Raw genomic sequence first — 19,026 nt, 5'->3', positions numbered from 1 at the left:
GTTTTTTAATTCTACAGTACGATGTCTCCCTCCCTCTCCCTCTGTTTATATATGTTCAGAGTGACAAGGGGACAAGGCTGTCACCACCACTGCCTGTGGCTAATGAATGGGGAAAACTGCCCCTTTTTTTTTTAAGATTTTATTTATTTATTTGACAGAGAGAGACACAGCGAGAGAGGGAACACAAGCAGGGGGAGAGGGAGAGGGAGAAGCAGGCTTCCCGCGGAGCAGGGAGCCCGATGCGGGGCTCCATCCCAGGACCCTGGGATCATGACCTGAGCCGAAGGCAGACGCTTAACGACTGAGCCACCCAGGTGCCCCGGAAAACTGCCTTCTTATATCAGGTGGTAACCAACATTAATTTTTAATTGTATTTAATTTATATTAAAGATTAATAAAATCTTGTTTTTCAATCAGGATTTTATGTTGTTGCAACTTAAACAGGGATCATTTGGAAAATAAGAAATGCATGGATACTGTTTAACTTAGGAAAACTCCCTTGGGCAGAATTTTCCTTTTTTGGATTATAAAAATTCTCAAAATATAGTATAGAGTGACATAATGAACACAAACACAGAGACTTTACAAGTATTATAATTTTGCCACATTTGCTTCACATTTTTGCATCATGAAAGATTGTAGGTTATAGACATCACATAATCTCACTCCTCATTACTTCAGTATGCACCTATACCAAAGGAAGCAGAATTTCCTACAAAACCACACTAGCATTTTGCACCTAAAAAACTCAAAATGAAATTCCTGCTTTTCATCCAATGGTCAGTTAGGAAGGGTTTTTCAAAAAACATCAGAAAGTAGGGGAAATGTTGGGCATTGAGAAGAGGCCATGAGAAATGATATTTCCAGGGCTAAGAATCTAGGAGTTTCCAAGGAGAATCGACAGAAAAATCCCCTTTGGATAAAGAGGAAAACAAAGACCTACTGTTTTCTCCGTGAAACTGTAAGGAGGATAGCCGTGTGCAATTACGTACGTGAGAGCTTCCCAGCATCTCTGCCTGGGGTACCAAATGTCCCAACTTTTCCTAATCGGTAAGAACCAATGAACCCAGAAAGTTCACCTCTGCTTTCTCACCAACGCAGACAAGCGTGCCAAGTGTCCAGACGATCGTGACTCAAACAGTAAGCAGGAAGCTTACTGTGACCAGAGGCTGTGACCTTTATGCCTTTTGAGGACTCTGGAGAGGGGTCTGGCCAGCACAGCTCTGTTTGTCTGGCTCACGGCTGTGGTCCTGGGGTCTCCGTGGAGCACCGAGCCCTCTCCTGGTCAAGGCCAACCACCGAACCCTCAGCTCCGTCTTGCTCACCTTCCTCACCTTCTGTTTTCCTGCTCCTTACGCCTCATCGGCTGTCAAACTGCATTCAGAGTGGTTTCTACCATGGTTGTTTCCACTGTTTTGGTCCAAAGCATCACTGTGGTCTTGGCCTTCAGGTCATTGCACCAGGGAAGGGAGTGAGGCCACGGGTGCTAACAGGGGCATTTAACTCCGTCATTCCCATCTGCTCCCGGATCCCCGGCTCCCTGTGAGGTCTGGCTGGGAACCTCGCCCCCTTCACTGACACAGACACCCCCCCGTCCCCGAGCCTGGGTACGTCCTCCTCACGTGCAGCCAGGGCTCAGTCACTGCCTTCTACTGCGTCCCGGGATGCCCAGGCCCCCCAGCCCCGAGCAGCTTCACGGTGGTGAAGCCGAGTTCCTGATGTCCAGCATGCTGGCGTTCTGCGGCATCCGGGCTCCCTCCTCCCCACCTGCCACAGCCCTGAGAGCAAGGTCGTGGTGGCCGGGGAGACCGTCTCCATCCGGCGTCCAGCACGGGGCTGCGAGGCTGCGTCTTTGCCCCCAGGCCACGTTATCACACCGAGGCCTGACTGGAACACCCTGCGAGGGGTATGGAATAAAACAGCTTCTGGGGACAAATAAAACACTTAAAAATAAGTAACCCGTTTTACACATATTTAGTACAAAAACCAAACCCACCATTTACACTGTCCTTGAAAGGGGGAGCTCTGTATGTTCTACAATCGTCTCAAGGTGCCAGCCCCTCAACAACCCGCTCCAGAGGCCTGGCATCTCGCTCGCGTCTTCCCTGCTCGAGGGACCCACCACTCACAGTGCCTTCTGTTTCTTGAGCCGCTGCTCTGGCCCAGACCCCGGATTTTCCTCAATTTCACTTTCTCTGTTTTCCCCAATTACAAACCCTATACTAAGGTTTTGAACATATCTTTTTTTGTTTTTTTAAGATTTTATTTATTTGAGAGAGAGAGAGCACAAGCTGGGGAAGTGGCAGGCAGAGGGAGAGGGAGAAGCAGACTCCCTGCCAAGCAGGGAGCCCGACTCGGGGCTCGCTGGGATCACGACTTGAGCCGAAGGCAGACACTTAACTGACTGAGCCACCCAGGCGTCCCCACATCTCCTTTTTTAAAAAGTATGTATTTCTAGCAGTTAGTCTCTATTTTACTTCCCTTCTGTGAATGGCAGGGAGTGGTCATTTGAGGACAGAGTAAGAGGAGCTGGTTCTGGAGCCCCATGTGCATGACCAGCAGGGAAGAATCAGGACAAGTCCTCCAGGAAGGCCGGATGCGGAGAGACTTGGAGCCCCAGGAGGCCCAGGCACGTCCGTTAAAGGTGGGCACTGCCGAGATGGGAGGATCCGAGGGCAGGGTCCGTTGGAGGGAGGGAGAATATCCCCGAGCGGAAAGAGGATAAGGAGTCCAGCCCTAGGCCCACACCCCACCTGGGACCTTTCAGGCTCCACAGCGGCAGACCTGGGGCACAGCCCTGCAGGCCACCTGAGGCTGCCAGCAAGATCTCCAGCCCCTCTGACTAGGCTCTGAGCTCCATCTGAATTTCTGCTCGAGTGTTTCCATTGGGGGGCCTGTACTAGGGGAGGGGGCGCTTTCAGCAGAGGCCTCCCTACTGTGAGGGGAGGGCCATGGAGACAAATTCTGCACCCTAACTCAAACTCGGAGTTTCCCCAACCCTCGCCCTCCTCGGGGTCCAGACAATGGCAGGAGCCTCGTACAGCTGTGCCAGACCCTTGCCCTGGGCGCTGTGCCAAGCTGTGCCTGCTTCCTCCAGCCTTCCCCCTTGCTGACAGGACCAGAGGAAGCCCGTGAGGGCCTGGCTGTTACTTTCATTCACCTTGTTCACTTAACCAGGTCACAAACAACAATTCTTTCGGTTTCCAGACCCAATTTCGACATCGGGGGGTGGGGGGTAGCGTCTGAGAACTCAATTCGGACAGTCTGCCCGCAGAGAGCATCAGGTTAAGGACTCAGTCCTACGAGACCGCCCCCACCTCCGAGGCTGCCACCAGCCCCAGGCCGTTACCAGTGCTTCTGACCCACCGACTAGACTGCACGTTCCCACGACCTGCTCTCTTAGGGCTCACACAACTCAGGGAACACTGAGGTTTACCAGCTTATTAAAGGGTGTGATCAATACGAGTCCACAGCCAGATGAAGACACACACGGGGTGAGGCCAGGGAGGGAGTGGGCCACTCTCCCTGCGTCTTCAGACGACAACACCGCCACCAGCTTCTGACACCTGAGCTCCGCTGAGCCCCCAGCAGGGAAGCGTCCCCCCATCTGCTGTAGGAACCGTGCTCAGAACGGCCGTAAGAACAGAGGCTGACACCACGTGTCGAGCAAACACTCTATTTTACTCTATTTTACTAAAAGTCCACATATACATTACACTTTACAAAAACAGCATCTATCTGGAGCTCTCTAATCCAACAAAAGGGGGTTCTGAGGGAGCTGAGAGCACAGGGTCCCCCTTCCCAACACTGGGGCCGCCCTGTGCAACCCCAGGCCGTGGGTCCAGTGCACAAGAGGTGGGGTTGGTGGAACACCCGCCGACCACCAGCACGGGGCACCTGGAGCCCGTCCAGAGCCCCCATCACCACCCCAGGGGAGGGCCCAGCCAGGACCACAAACACAGCCTCATACCCAGCTGGACCCAGAGCCCGGGGCCCTGCCTCAGGAGGAGGAGACCGGGTACCCATAGTGGTTGCGGTCAGCCTCACCCAGGGTCAGCGTCAGTGCCAGGCTGGGCTTCCGTCCCAGCTCCTCCTCCTCCAGGCAGCGCTGTGGAGGCCGGGACTTGAAGAAGTCAGAGATGTAGCGAACCTAAGAGAGAAGGCAAGAGCTGCTGGGGGCAGGGGAAGGGGACCCGGGAAGGGAGTGGGGGTGAGGAATGGGCTCTGAGGGGGAACACTGGAGTGGGCAGGACAAGAGGGTCCCAGCGCAGGGGGTGTCAAGCCCGGGAGCTCACGGTGAGGATGGCCACGAGCGCCCCCTGCAGGAGGCCAACGAGGACATCACTCCAGTGGTGCTTGTGGTCAGACACGCGGGTGTAGCCAACGTAGAGTGCGAAGGCCAGCAGGAAGAACTGCACCGTGGGCCGCAGGAGCCTCGCCCACTTCCAGCAGAGCCGCGCCTGCACGTACAGCTGGGGGGCCAGAGGGCAGCCATCAGCCTAGGAGCCGGCTGGGCTCACCCCACACCCAGGGCACAGATGGGAGCTCTGGGGCCAGGAACACGGAGCCAGAAGGCCCGGGGCCTCCACACCTGTCAGCCCAACAACCCATCACCACCTCCACCCACCCCTTCTACAGAAGGCAAACTGAGGCCCAGGGAAGGCAGTGACTTGGCCTGTCCCACAAGCCAATCCTGAGAAAAAGACTCACCGCCAAGAACATCATGCAGTACATCCCGAAGGAGGAGTGTCCGGAATAGAAAGACAGCCTAAGAAAGGAGAGGAGAGGCATCAGGAGGGCCGCACAGAGAACAAAGCCCAGGGCCCAGGCTCAGGGATGGGGGAGCTCACTCCCATTTCTGCTTTTGAAACCCCCGGGGCCCCCATCTCACTGTGTTTCCCGCAGTCTGGGTACCAGCACAGGAAGGGTTTTATGGGGAAACATGGCCCCTTTTCCCTTCTCTGACCATGCAACAGAAAGTCTCCAACTGGGGCTCACAGTCTTTAACAAGGACATTGTAGGCCACAGACTTGGAACCAGGGCAGACAACTGTGTCCGGCAAGCAGTTAACACCACAGTTTCAGGATTATTTTCCGTCTGTGGTACTTGACACAAGAATTAAATTCAAGTTTTAGCAAAAAGGACATCAGTGGATAAGAGAAAGCAGCCAATAAAGAAACTCTAAAGGTCCAGCCATCTGTAAGAGAAATGAAAAACATCTGTACAAACAGAATTGCACTGACAGTGGCCACATGTACCAAGAGCAGAACAGACCTCTCTGCACAGAATTGTGATTGTCTGTTTGGACCCCATCTGGTGGATCTGAGGGGCTGTACCCCACTCTCCGGGTGCTGAGGCAGCTACCTGGGGCATTGCTCTGAAACATTTACAACAAATGTTTGTCACTGCTCTCCAGGGTGATGCACAGCAGCTGAAGCACAAAGACCCACCAGGGAGCTCTGGAAAGAAGCCCTTTGCTCTCACCTCTGGCTGACCTTCAGGTACTGCACACTGAAGGCAGGCCCAGCACAGCACACAGAGTCCATCTGTAAACTCTGAGAGATACATTTCTCCTGGGGCCAGGTGTCTAAGGAAAAATCTCTGTCAAATCACTAGCTGATCACCCAGCTAACAGAAAGAACTTCATGACCACACATGACAAAGAATACAGAATTTGCAAAATTCGTTCAGAAAGGTCACTAACCAACCAACCAACAACTGTAACAAACACCAACAACAATCCCTGGGGAGGGGAGTACAATCCGATTTCCAGAGCTGCTACATTACAATATAAAAAATGCCCAGTTTTCAACCAAATAAGTACAAAGCATGCAGGGGAAAAAAAAGTGTATCCAACACACAGGGGAAAAACATCTTTTAATAGAAGCCGTCCCTGAGGAAGCCCAGGCGCTAGACTTACTGGACAAAGACGTTTCAGCCACCATTTAAAATCTGTTCAAAGAGCTACACAATATCTCACTAAATAGAGAATACTAACCAAGACACAGAGGTTATCTAGAGGAACCAAACAGAAATTCTGGAGCTGAAAACAGCAGTATCCAAAATGAAAAGATCACTAGCAGATCTGAATGGGCAGAAGAGTAACCATGGACACAAGTCGACAGAGACAATTCAGTCGGACAAACGGAGAATAAAAAAAAAGGGAGAAACAGAAGTGGGCACCAGGGACTCCACCCACACAGTGGGAACCCAAAGAGGGGAGAGGTACACAGAGGCAGAGTCTTTGAAGAAATAATGGCTGAACACTTCCCTAATTGGATCAAAAACATTAATCGACACACCCAAGAAGCTTGATGAACTCCCAAAGGAGAAACTCAGAGAGACACGGTGTAATCAACCTGCCAAAGGACAGTCAGTGAGAATCATGCAAGTAGCAAGAGAAGAAACTCCTCCTGAACAAGGGCCCTCAGTACGATTCAATTTGCAGCTGGTTTCTCGTCAGAAGCCCTGGAAGCCAGAGGCAGCGGGATGACACATTCAAAGGAACCAAAAATTCTATATCTAGCAAAGTTATCCCCTAAAAATGAAGGAGAAATTAAGACGTTCCCAGATAAACAAAAACTGATAATTCATTGCTCCAATACCTGCCCTATAAGAAATACCAAAAGGGAGTCTTTTCAGGAGAAACGAAGGGTACTAGACAGTAAATCAAACTCACACAAAGACCTGAGAAGCACCAGTAAAGGTAATTACACAATACAAACATCAGTATTAATATACTTGTGGCTTATGATTCCTGGTTTTTCTAATAATTTTTTTTAACTGCATATACAGGGACGGTTGTTAGCTAGATTTACTGTGGTGACCATTTCAAGATAAATACAAACGTTGTTATGTTGTGTACCTAAAATTAATACTGTGGTATATGCCGATTATACCTCAATGTTTTAAAAACTGCATAAAATAGTAATTATAAATCTAAGTTGATGAACACACGATGTATAAAAATATAATTTGTGAAAATAATCTCATAAGGGGGTAGCGCCATATGGCCACAAACTCCTTGCACAGTCAACCATTTAACATAAAAGGCAGTAATGAAGAAATGTAAAAGTCAGCATAAAAACAAAGACTATGTAGAAAGCAAATAACAAGACAGCACAAGCCCTTCCTGATCAGTAGTTACAATGAATGTAAATGTATTAACCTCTCCAATTAAAAGGCAGAGAGTACAAAATAGATTTACAAAATAACCTAACTTTAGGCTGTGTACTAGAGACTCACTTTAGGTTCAAACACACAAATAGGTTGAAAAGTACAAAAATGGGAAAAATATTCCATGCAAACAGCAACCACAAGAAAGCCAGCGTGGCTACACTGCTGGGAGACAAAACAGACCCTGAAAACGAAACCACTAGGAGAGACAAAGGGCTCACAGTGAGAACCAGCACATCCATCAGGAAGACAAAACAATCACAAAGACACACCCACTGAACAAGAGCCCCAAAACAGGTGCAGCAAACACACATAGACGCTCCAACACGGGTAAGCTCTGAAACATTAAGGAAGCCAGACATGAGAGGCCACACGGTGTGGGACTCCACATGTGTGAATCGTCAGGAAAGGCACGACCACAGCAGGAGGGGGCTCATGGGTGCCAGGGCCTGGGGACTGGGATGGGGATGGGCGGACGGACAGGGTGCTGACAACTAATGGACAAGGAGCTTCTTTTTGGGGTGATGAAAATATTCTGGAGTAAGATAGTGGGGATGGGTGCACAACACTGTGAATTGCTAAGAAATCAATGAATTGTACCCATTAAGATAGTTAAATTAGTGAATTTTAGCTATGTGCATTTTTTTAAAGATTTTATTGATTGATTGAGGGACACCTGGGTGGCTCAGTCGTTAAGGGTCTGCCTTCAGATCAGGTCATGATCCCAGGGTCCTGGGATCCAGCCCCGCATCGGGCTCCCTGCTCAGCGGGAAGCCTGCTTCTCCCTCTCCCACTCCCACTGCTTGTGTTCCCTCTCTCACTGTGTCTCTCTCTGTCAAATAAATAAATAAAATATTAAAAAAAAAAAAGATTTTATTGATTGATTGAGAGTGAGCAAGAGAGTGAGCAAGAGAGCGAGCGAGCGCAAGCAGGGTGGGAGCAGCAGAGGGAGAGAGAGGAGCAGGCTCCCCACTGAGGAGGGAGCCCGATCTGAGGCAGGACTCGATCCCAGGACCCTGAGATCATGACCTGAACCAAAGGCAGACGCTTCACCAACAGACTCACCCAGGCACCCCTAGCTATGTGAATTTTATTTCAATCTTTTAAAAAGGAAAATAAGGGGATGCCTGGGTGGCTCAGCTGGTTAAGCATCTGACTCCTGATTTCTGCTCAGGTCATGATCCCAGGGTCCTGGGATCGAGCCCTGCATCAGGCTCCCTGCTCAGTGGGGAGTCTGCTTCACCCTCTGCCCCCACCCCCACCACTCGTGCTCTCTCTCTCAAATGAATAAAAAAAATCTTAAAAAAAAACCTGATGTATCACAACACCTATTAAAAAAATAAAATAAAATAATAAAAAGGAAAACAATAATGGCAATTAATGGAAAAGTTGATCAGAGACTGTGAGAGTACAAAGCAGAGAAGCAGGCCAGTGGGGTCCGACAGCCCGCCTCACCTCACGCCCCCTCCTGCCCCCACACCACCCAGGCCCACGGGCCCCACCTGGCCTCAACCCCACAATCCTCTGCTCAGGGAGTTGCCTCCTTAACCTTCTCATTCTTCCACATTCAGCTCCTGAGGGTCCTCCCCCAGGGCTGGGAATATCTGCGGCTGGGGTCCCCCAGCATGGCCCAGAGTGAAGGCTGCTATCCCGGCACCCACCTGGACTCGGTGACGTCGGTGGGGTTTCCCCTGCACACCCTCTCCACCTGCACGTAGATGGAGCAGTTGACGCGACTCCAATCAGGGTCACACACCGCCAGGAAGTTGGGCCGCAGGCGGCCGATCATGTACTTGGCCAGGTCTGTCAGCGACTGACTCACGGCAGCCCCAAACAGGAAGGTGCCCAGCACCTTGTAGACGGCGGCCACATAGTTGTTGAAGTCGGAGCGGGAATAGAGGCGGTCTGTGTACACCAGGTAGGCCTCCCCGGCTGAGACCTGCACAGGCAGCAGCTGAGGGGCCTTGCGGCGGGGCTGGGACGCCGGCTGTGAGCGTCTCCACCAGCCCTGGCTCCCTGGGCCTTGGCCCTCCCCACGGAAAGGGGGTAAGGGCGCCCAGCCTCCCTGAGTCGGCTGGGGTTCTGGGAACTCCAAAGGGGGTCCTCTTCCCCAAAGACCATCCCCCACCCCAGCCCCACCCTCCAAGCCTCTTCTGCCTTACAAGGATGATGGTGGCCGTGACGGTGACCCCAGCCATGAGCCCATGTGTGATGGTGTCTGGACGGTAGGGGTATCGGATGGAGTCATCTCCACAGTAGAACCCTCGCTTATATGGGGCGTTCACAAGCGTCAGGATGGCAAAAGGCAGAGAGGCTGGGGGCAGGGGAGAGAAGCCAGTGGCCAGATGGTTCTCCCCCAGCCGCACGCTCCCACCACCGAAGCCCCAGGGCCACCTGCCTTGGTCCCCTGGTTTCTCGCCTCCACACCAACCTGGCAAATGGGAGGCTGCTGCCCCATTAAAACCCCCTCGTGATTCCCCATCATCCACAGATAAACACCAAAATCCTCCCCAGGCCCATTGTACAGCCCCCACCCCACATCTCCCACCCCCTCCCCTTTCTCACTTCCCTCCAGCCTCCTGTCTCCTCCCTGAGCAAACTCCACAGGCACCCAACCAGGAACCTGGCAACCGTCCTCACCGCCCAAAACATCTGACTGACTTCCCTCCAAACTGAGCTCCATCCAGCCGCCTTCCTGACTGCCCACCTTGGCACCCCTTTCATAGATGAAATGTCTGTTCTCCATGTCTCTTGGCACTGTTTGTATTTATGCACCATGTGATACCTGAGTTCACCGAGCACCTGAGGGGGGTCCGCCATGCTCAAGGCTGTCCCTGGAGCCTTCCCAGGGCTCGGCCTGCGCACATGTTTAATAAGCATCTTTTAAAAGAGAGAACTCCCTGCCCTTCACTCTATGGCCAGCCAGAGAGACCAGGGACACACCACAGTAAGGGGCAGAGCTGAGATGTCGACAGACCCTGCGCAGACCCCTGGGCAGACCAAGGGCCTCCACAGCTCGGTCCAAAGACACATTCAGGAGCCAGAAGTTTCGGCAGCTGTGGCTCTGGGGTCCCAGGGCCTGCTGAGCTGAGGGTGACAAACACAGGCAGGGCGCCCTTTGCCCCCAGCACGGCAGGTGACAAGTATAAAAGGGAGTGACTCTTCTGTGGCCTGAATACCACAGGAGTCAGGGACAAGGCCAACTCCTCCTCCTCCCAAGAGACCAAACTTAGTGCTGAGTCAGGAAACAGAGGTCTGCCCATGGAGCTGTGAGGCTTAGGGACAGCGACTGGAATCAGGGAGGCTATGGGCTTGTCAGGTAGGCCACACAGAAAAGGTGGCTTGAGGGAGCTGAGGAAGGTCAGGGCAGATCTGGAGAAGAGCACCAGGGAGAGGTAACAGCCAGTGCAAAGGTCCATAGGTGGGCCCATGCCTGGAGAGCTGGAGAGCTGGGGGCTGGGGGTGGAGGGTATTATATGAATGGGAATCTTGGGGCGCCTGGGTGGCTCAGTCGTTAAGCATCTGCGTTCGTCTCAGGTCATGATCCCAGGGTCCTGGGCATCAGGCTCTCGGCTCAGCGGGGAGCCTGCTTCTCCCTCTCCCACTCCCCCTGCTTGTGTTCCCACTCCCGCAGTCTCTCTCTCTCTAAAAAATCTTAAAAAAAAAAAGAATGGGAATCTTGCTGGGAGTGAGCGGGGAGACATCAGACAGTTGGGAACAAAGGAACAGAGCATGTTTTCGTACACCAGTGAGGGCAAGGATGGAGGCAGAGAAGCCAGGCAGGAGCCCCCCAGAGTTGGGGGTGGGGGGAGGCCAGGGCCAGAACACGCTGAGACATCAAGTCAAGCCTCATCCCTGCCCCCGCAGCAGGGCAAAGAGGCTGGCATAAGGTGCCTGGGCAGCGAGGTCTGTCTCCCAATTCCTGTCCCCCAGCCCCAGCCCCTTCCACTGCAGACTCAGTCACCCTCGACTGGAACCAGACCTGTGGGTTTGGGAAGTAGAGCTCCAAGCACTGGATTTGGGGCCTCTCTCTGCCTAGGACACTGGCTCATGCCCTCATGGCAGACACCTGCAGAACATCCCTGCCTTTACATCACCCCCCCCCCCGGAAACACACACACACAGCCCGTATTTTCATCAGGGCCCCCTTGTCACCCTAGGAAACTCAACTTTTTATGGGCTGAAGCTTCAAGAATGGGAGCCGGGTCTGCCTGGGCCTCTAGCTCCTGGCACAAAGACACAACCTAATCTCAGCACCACCGGTAGCTGCTGTGTGACCTCCAGCAGGTGCCTGAACCTCTCTGGGCAAACAGAACCTGCCCGACAGACTGTTTGGTGGAAACGGCTTCATTATGTGCATGTCACTTCTTGTCTAGAATACAGGACGTGCCACACACATGTTTAAATATAAATAACAGGTATTCAATACATGATGGCTAGGGCTGGCAGACGCCCCCTGGGGACTTCTTCCTGCTGCCAACCGGCCCACTCCAAAGAGGTCAGGGTTAGGGTCTGGGGCTCAGGAGGAGAGCCTGGCCTTTCCAATCCGTCAGGGATTTCCCCTCCGACCCCGCCGGAGGAGCAGGAACCCCAAATGGGGGCGGGGAGGGAGCGGTCCTGGGGGGGCGATTTAGGCCCGAGGGGCCCCTCCCCGCGCCGAGGGTAGAATTCTGGGGCCATTGTCCGCACAGCCCCAGAGCAAACACTCGGCCTTTGTTCCCGGGACCCTGGGGGAAGGGCGGGGAGGGGGCCTCGGGCCGCCCCCTCCCCCAGCCTGGCCCGCAAACCCGCCCGACAGGTTTGGTCCGCGCCGCCGGAGGCGCCGGGTTCACGGGTAGCCCGGGGCCCAGCCTTTCTCTCCATCTCTCCCCCGCCCGAGCAGGGGGTCCGACTCCCACCGACCAGCCGTGTGCCCGCTGGGGACGTCGATCCCGGGACAGGGGGTGGAGGTCCGCCCGGGTGACCCGCGGCCGCGCCCCAAACCCGGACCGCCGCCCTCCTGAATCACCGCCCCGGCCGGGCGCGGCGGGGAGGGAGGCGCGTGCAGCCCCCCCGGCTGCGACTTCCTGCTGCAGCGGGCGGGGGGACCCGGGACGGCCGGGAGAAACCGAGGCCGGGAAGGGCGCCCGCTGGCACCGGGGCGCGGAGGCAGTCCGCGAGGTCCCGCGCCCCCAGGGGCCTCCCCGATCCGCCCCCACAAACCAACCTTCGGGGGCCCGGGGCGTGTACCGCCGGGGGGCGGGGTCCTCCCCCAACACACGGGTCGCGCGGCTCTTACCGACCAGCACGCACAGCACGTCGAGCAGTACGAAGACCCACCTCCGCTCCATGCCGCCCCCGCCCCCGGCCGCGCCCGCGACCCCCGACGCCGGTCCCAGCGCGTCCCGTCGCGCCCGGCCAGGCCGCGGGGTCACATGGCCGCCGAGCCAGGCCCTGCCAGGGCGGGGCGGGGCGTGGAGGGGAAGGCAGGGGAGCGGCGGGGCGAGGGCGGAGCAGCCCGAGGGGAGGGGGCGGACTCTGCCCCCGCCCCGCCCCGCCCCGCCGCGGCGAGCCGGGAGGGGCGGGGTGGAGAGTGCCTGCGTGGGACAGCGGGAGACCCCACCCGGGTCTGGAGGCGGGAGAGGTCGTCTGCGCCCGGCACTCCCCCACCGCAGGCGGGAGGCTGAGGCTGAGGGACAGCGGTCCAGAGCCCCCCAGGGCGTCACCCGCAGGTTGGGCCGGCTGGGTCGGGGAAGGGGCGGGTGGCCAGAAGGAAGGAAGGCACCCACGCACACACGGAGGAGCGCGCGAGAGGGCAGACCCGGCAGGACGTGTCCCCGGGTTTCCTCGTACTCAGATGCTGGGTACATCTGAGTACCTCTGAGTCAGGAAGTGCCCCAAAACTGATGGAGTGTCCTGGCGTCATTGCAGGGGTTTTTCTTCACGCCTAATGCTTAAAATCCCGGCATTCCTGTGATGCGTGGCATTTCAGAAGGTCAAGTTCCTCAACACCCACCCTGGAGGCTGTTGGCACCGGGCCCCGCTCCCATGTAGCACACTCACTGTCCCAACCTTAACAACAAGAGCAAACAGAGAGGGCAGGAGCTGAAAACAGTCTATGCCCCGCACCCCAACTAGGTCCTAGGGAGCCCTGAGCTGGGAGGCGCCCAACGGTCACGAGCATCCACGTCAGGGAAACGGAGGCCCAAGGGGCCATTACTAGATCCTTTGGGCTGAAACCGTCTGAGAAGCCTTGGAGAGAGCCCTGCCTTGACCTGGCAGGAAACATGACACGTGAGGTTCTATCTCTCTTTCTAGGTCATGCAATGGGAAGAAGCAGAGCTGGGACTTGAACCCAGGGGGCCTGGCCCCAGGGTCTGCTCCCTTGGCCTCGTAAACACATTCACCACCCCAGCTCCTCCAACAATCCTAAAACAGAGGATGTTTCTGGGCCCTTTTTAGAGATGAAGGGAGTCAGATCCAGAGACAGGCAGCCCCTGACCCAAGGTCAGGCAACTGGGGCTTCCACGCAGAGCCCCCTTGACCCCGCTTCCTGGGAGGATGACCGGACACCGGCACTTGCGGGGTGCAGGGGGTTCCAAGAGGGAGCCAAGGTGTTGGAAGTCGGGGGACAGTGCACAGCGGATCTCGGGCTCTTTGGCCATTACGGTTGGGGGGCGGGATGTCTGAGGGCCAGCTCCTCTGCACCCCAGACAACTTACCCCGCTCTGGGCAGCCGGCAGAGGCACTCCCCCATACGCACACTCAAAATAACTCAGCCCACGCCACCCCACCCCACCCCGCCCCAGGACATGACAAAGTCCAGCATGGAAACTCCTAGACTCGGATTTTCCGTCTGTGGTGTGGCGGAGAGACGGTGTGGGACGCACATTCCCAGCACCCTCCCCTTTCCAACCGCACACGGCAAGGAGTTGGGGGCGGGGGGGCGCACATCCTAAAAAAATGCAGCTTCCTCCTCCGTCCCTAGACTTCTTCCTCCAGGCGGGAGGGTTTTTCCGGTGTCTGGGCGGGGGTGGGGCTGTCGCAGGGGCTGGTTTCAGGCTCAGCGGGATCCAGCGCGTCTCCGACTCCGGCAGGCGCGGCCCCGCCCAGGTGGGCTCAGGCTCTGCTCACTGGCTTTCCGGCTGCCACTCACAGAGCGGGGCGGACCTCAGGGAGACGCAAGTCCCGGGCTCCGGCTCCCTTATTCACTCGTTCACTCATTCAGGCAGCGCGTAGTGGATCACGGTTTTTGTGAGAATTACTCGATGAGTTTTATGTGAACAGCATCCACAGCATGTAACATCAGTTATATGTGAAGCAACAGCCCGGCATAACGTTCCATAAGTGTTACCTGGCCTCCTTATTACTGACCTTTTCTCACTTTAACCTCGGGGTGACTACCCATTCTCAGTTAAGGTAGAGAAAGTGAAGCGCTCTATTGGAGTCGAGGAAAGGTGGGGTTCTTTACTGAGCACCTATTGTGTGCTGGGTGGGGAGATCGCTGGGAGAAGCCTGCCAGAGGAGGCGTGGTACTGGGGATGGCCTGAGTCGGGGCTGCAGGTGGGACCCAGGAGGTCTCTAAGGGAGGCTCCTGTGGGCACAGAAACCATGGGTAGGAAGATGAGCCTGGAAAACAGCATGGCTGGAGGGCCCGCATGGGGCTGGAACCACTGCCCTCCCCGCTGACCTCAGTCTCACACTGTCCTTAAAACACCGGGGCAGGGGCAGGATTAAAATCTAATGAGGGCAGCAAGGATTAGCATTAAGGTTAGGATCGCGGTCAGGGCTCCCGCATCTGCTCGCTGGGGTCCTCCACATCGCAGGGAGTCTGTACAGAAGAACCCCAGGCCAGTGAGGCCTGCTTGAGGGACAGAGCCTGGACTGGGAGCCAGACCTGGACAGCTCCTCCCCTACCTGCAGGTGGCAGACAGCCCCCAGCTGGGTCCCAGGGACTTGTCTATGTCCCCCAGAGACAGAACCAAGTCCTCGGTGCCTGGTGATCCACGAGGGAGTGGAGCTCAGGGCTCAGAAATGGTCAGTTCTCGTCAACCTGATGGGCTCCAGGTGTCTCCAAGTGTAGTGAAGATTAGGGAGAGATGCCTGGGAGGTGGGCAGAAAGGTGCCCGGCACACAGTGGGTGCCACCTGAGGGCACCACTCCTGCCTTCATGCACTTCTCTGGGGGCTAAGTTCGAGCCCCGTGTTGGGTGTAGAGATTACCTGAAAGTGTACTCTTGGGGCTCAGAAAGGCCACAGTGGAGTTCTTCCAGACTTGGGGCTTTGCCCCCGCTAAGGGTCCTGGAGTCGAGCCTGTACCCCTGGGGGGCTGTGACAGGCCAGTCTGTCCATCTGCATAACGGGCACTGGAGGGTACCTAAGCCCTGAGACTGTACTGACCTGCTTGACCGAGAGCCTAACTCCTTAGGAAGCACCCGGGAGGGTTAATCAAACGGGAAACGATGGGGCAGGTACTTGGGGTCACCTTCAGTTCAGAAGCCAACATCAGTGAATTCCGAATCCCGGGTTAAGTTGCCCCGATGGCACAGTCCTCTCCGCTCCCCTACCCCCCACCCCCCGCCGTGTCCACCACCTCCTGGGAGCTCTGGCGTCATTTCCATGTGTCTGCCTATCATCCCCTCCTCCCCAGCCCTGAGCTGCCGGGGCAGAGGCCAGCACCCAGCAGATACCCAATCAGTGCCGACTGAATGAACGTGGCCTAGTGACCAAGGGACCCTCAGCCTGGGGTCAGCGTTCCCTGAGTCATGGCCAGAGCGCATGAGCTGCTCATTCCTTCACAGCCAGGGCTGCACCTGTGGTGCAGGCTGACCAACACGGCCCCTGGTGTCCACTCCCAGCCGGTCTTCCTCAAGCACAACTCTGCTCCTGCTACCTCCCAAACACACCTCCCGTCGCCTGGCCCAACACTGCCCTGCGGCCTCCGCGCTCCTCCAGACCCAGCTGCCGCTCCCGCCGCCCACACGCTCTCTGCTCCTGTCCCCCTCCACCCTGGCCAGTGCCCTCTTCAGGTGGGCAGCTGACCCAGGCCTGGCCGGTCACTCGTTCAGTCCCGGGCACAAGCCTTGATATTCAGGGGCTTCTGCTGGAGCCACTGGGGAAAGGACACATGCTTCCTGCATGGACCGCAGGGGCAAGTCCAGTAGCTGCGGCTTCCAGCCCCTTGGCTGCCGTCAGGACTGAGCAAGACAGATGCCAACTGCCACAGCAGCCAGGGTCGCGGGACAGCCTGGCCGGGGCCTTCGTGTGTCCGCATCAACACAAGGAAAATGACTCGTTTAAAATAACCAGCAAAGGGCTCCTGGGTGGCTCAGTGTGTTAAACATCTGCCTTCAGCTCAGATCCTGATCCCAGGGTCCTGGGATGGAGCCCTGCATCGGGTTTCCTGCTTGGCGGGGAGCCTGCTTCTCCCTCTGCCTCGGCTGTTCTCCCTACTCTCTCTCTCTCTGTAAAATAAATAAATAAAATCTTTAAAAAAATAAAATAAAATAACCAGCAAAACTGGAGAAATGGGGACCCACAATCCAGAGGAAAACGGTTAAGAGAAGTAATATCCAGAAGTGACCCACAGGTGAAAACAATGAAGATTCGGGTTAAGTTTCTACAGGAAAAGGTAGAAAATGAAGAATTTCAGTAGAGAAACAGAAAAAGCCAAATACACATACTAGAACCAAAATGTACAAGGTGTGAGTTAAAGAACGTGGGGGACTGGCCGGCGTCTGAGAGGCTGGGGTCACCTTGTGCAGCCAGACACTAGGGGGCGCAGCAGAGATGTCGGGAGAAACAATGGCCAAGATGCCCCAAACCTAGGAGAGGCACGGCCCGTAAGCCCTAACAGCTCCGCAGACAAGCTACACCTAAGTGCGTCCCCATCCACCTGCCGGCGCCAAACCCACAACAAGCAACGCCATCGGGGACAGACCTGCAGAAACACAGGGATTTCTCATCAGAAACAGCAGATACCAGGAGTCAATGAAACATATCCAAAATGGTGAAAGAAAGTCAACCAGGAACCCTATATCTGGCAAAAATAAAATAAAACTAAGAAGTGCTTCAGAGTGGAGGGACAGGGCCTTCTCCAGCCCAGAGAGCGGGGAGCACGCCAGCCGCGGAGCCGCCATCCACGCGGCAGCACCTACAGGGACAGACCACCTCACCGGCGAACCCGGGGCCAAAGGGAGAAGTGAGCCCAGGCACAAACAGCCACCTTCAAAAGCCACAGACAAGGATGAGCTCCGGCGACGCTTCGTCTCAGAATAGCCGAAATCCAGAACGCGGACACCACCAAGTACTGGTGAGGACGCAGAGCAGCCGGCGGGAACGCAAAACGCTGTCCCACAAAACTACACAGACCCTCACCGTTCGATTCAGCTCTGGGCTTTCGCGGGTTTGAAACCCTGCACACAGATGTTTACAGCGGCTTTATCCACAACTGCCCAAACCTGAGCGTGGCCAAGGTGTCCTTCGGCAGAGAGTGGGTTATAACCTGCTGTCCGTCCGGGTGCTGGAATACCGCTCGGCGCTCAAAGACAGGAGCCGTCAAGCCACAGAAAGACGAGGAGGAGCGCGGAATGCACGAAGCGGACACAGCAAGGCACCCCCTGATCAAACTGCTCCAAACCAGCCAGGAAGCCCTATTTAGGGTCTCCACACAATCACACATGGGCGTGTGAAGTCTCCAGAAAAGCCAAATGTTTTAGGATCCGTTTCTCCGGGATGAGAGCGCCGTGTCGGAATGCAGCATTTATGGACGTGTTTCTATGTCTCTTCGCTTGTGAGGGAACAAACCCCTTACTCACTCCTTTACCCAGAATGTGATTTACTGCCAACTATACAGGATGAGGAAACGAATAAAGTGACATTCAAAAGATATTTCTAACAATAGGAAGGGAGAAGCAAAGATATGAGGGGATGCGTTATTGAATAGGGAGGCAAAAAAAAAAAAAAATAGCATGAAAGATAAAAATCTTAAAAACAGTAAGAACACACTAAGACAAGCAGATTTCTTGTTGTAAGCAGAGCCAACCAGAAGACACGAGAGCAACTTCTCTCAAGTACTGGGGAAAACACTCCAATTAAAATCCTCTGAAGTCCCTCTCGCATCACCCACCCCCACACACACCCTGGCTCCCAGCACTGGACAACCAACTCTCCCGACCCCTCCCTCCTGCCCCCTCCCAGCCAGGCTGCACCCCCTCCCACTGGCTCTCCTTCCCCGGCCCAGCCAGGATGCACGCCCCCCACTGGGTCTCCTGCCCCCTCCCAGCCAGGCTGCACCCCCCTCCCCACTGGGTCTCCTGCCCCGTCCCAGCCAGGCTGCACCCCCCCTTCCCACTGGGTCTCCTGCCCCGTCCCAGCCAGGCTGCACCCCCCCTTCCCACTGGGTCTCCTGCCCCCTCCCAGCCAGGCTGCACCCCCCCTTCCCACTGAGTCTCCTGCTCCCTCCCAGGAAGGCACCAGGCTGCACCCCTCCCAGCTCCAGCTCCTGCACGCCCCCCACCCCTCACCTCCGTGCAGCAACCACAGGGAGCTATGAAAAGTGGTCTCAAGCCCCTGCTTACCCCTGCAGACCCCTCCCGGGTCTGGCCCCAGACCCAGAATGAAACCGACCATCCCTGGCCCACCGAGCCTCTACCCTCGTGCTCTCACCCTGGGCCTCCTCCGTGGGACCCAGGGCTCCTCCCGCCCCTGCGTCTGCTGTGGTTTTTGTGGCCGGGGTCTGACTCACATCAAAGCAGCCCGTCGTGTCAGTCATCGCGACCAGCGCCCCCGCAGCCCCATGCCATCCTGGCCACGACTTAGCCCAGGCCACAGGGTCCACAAAGTGACCGGCCGTCCCCAGCACCTCCTCACA

General features: G+C 55.9%; 1 protein-coding gene across 4 annotated transcripts; it reads right to left on the bottom strand.

The window, feature by feature from the left end:
• Window positions 1-578: 578 nt before the first annotated feature.
• On the bottom strand, window positions 579-12,625 carry PLPP2 (phospholipid phosphatase 2). Of its 4 annotated transcripts, none has more exons than XM_036100651.2 (6): window positions 12,383-12,625; window positions 9,339-9,490; window positions 8,838-9,115; window positions 4,711-4,768; window positions 4,296-4,472; window positions 579-4,150 (listed from the first exon to the last, which is right to left on the bottom strand). In XM_036100651.2, the coding sequence occupies exons 1-6, from the start codon at window positions 12,504-12,506 to the stop codon at window positions 4,001-4,003; spliced, it is 939 nt and encodes a 312-aa protein (XP_035956544.1). In that variant the 5' UTR covers window positions 12,507-12,625; the 3' UTR covers window positions 579-4,000. The 4 variants fall into 4 exon arrangements, with proteins under 4 accessions (XP_035956544.1, XP_035956545.1, XP_077914934.1 ...); XM_036100652.2 differs by having other exon boundaries at window positions 12,455-12,622; XM_078058808.1 differs by having other exon boundaries at window positions 12,496-12,610.
• Window positions 12,626-19,026: the final 6,401 nt, after the last annotated feature.

Source organism: Halichoerus grypus, chromosome 1, assembly GCF_964656455.1.
Source record: "Halichoerus grypus chromosome 1, mHalGry1.hap1.1, whole genome shotgun sequence".
NCBI classification, from domain to species: domain Eukaryota; kingdom Metazoa; phylum Chordata; class Mammalia; order Carnivora; family Phocidae; genus Halichoerus; species Halichoerus grypus.
This window is presented reverse-complemented; position numbering and strand designations above follow the sequence as displayed.

What these genes read in the sequence shown, in the direction of transcription:
- PLPP2 (XM_036100651.2), bottom strand. Translation starts at nt 12,506, where the DNA reads ATGGAGCGGAGGTGGGTCTTCGTACTGCTCGACGTGCTGTGCGTGCTG. An exon ending in ACCGACGTCACCGAGTCCAG is followed by an intron (nt 4,769 to 8,837) that starts GTGGGTGCCGGG and finishes CTCCTTTCTTAG; the next exon opens with GCTGTCTTTCTATTCCGGAC. An exon ending in CGCTCGTGGCCATCCTCACC is followed by an intron (nt 4,151 to 4,295) that starts GTGAGCTCCCGG and finishes CTTCTCTCTTAG; the next exon opens with GTTCGCTACATCTCTGACTT.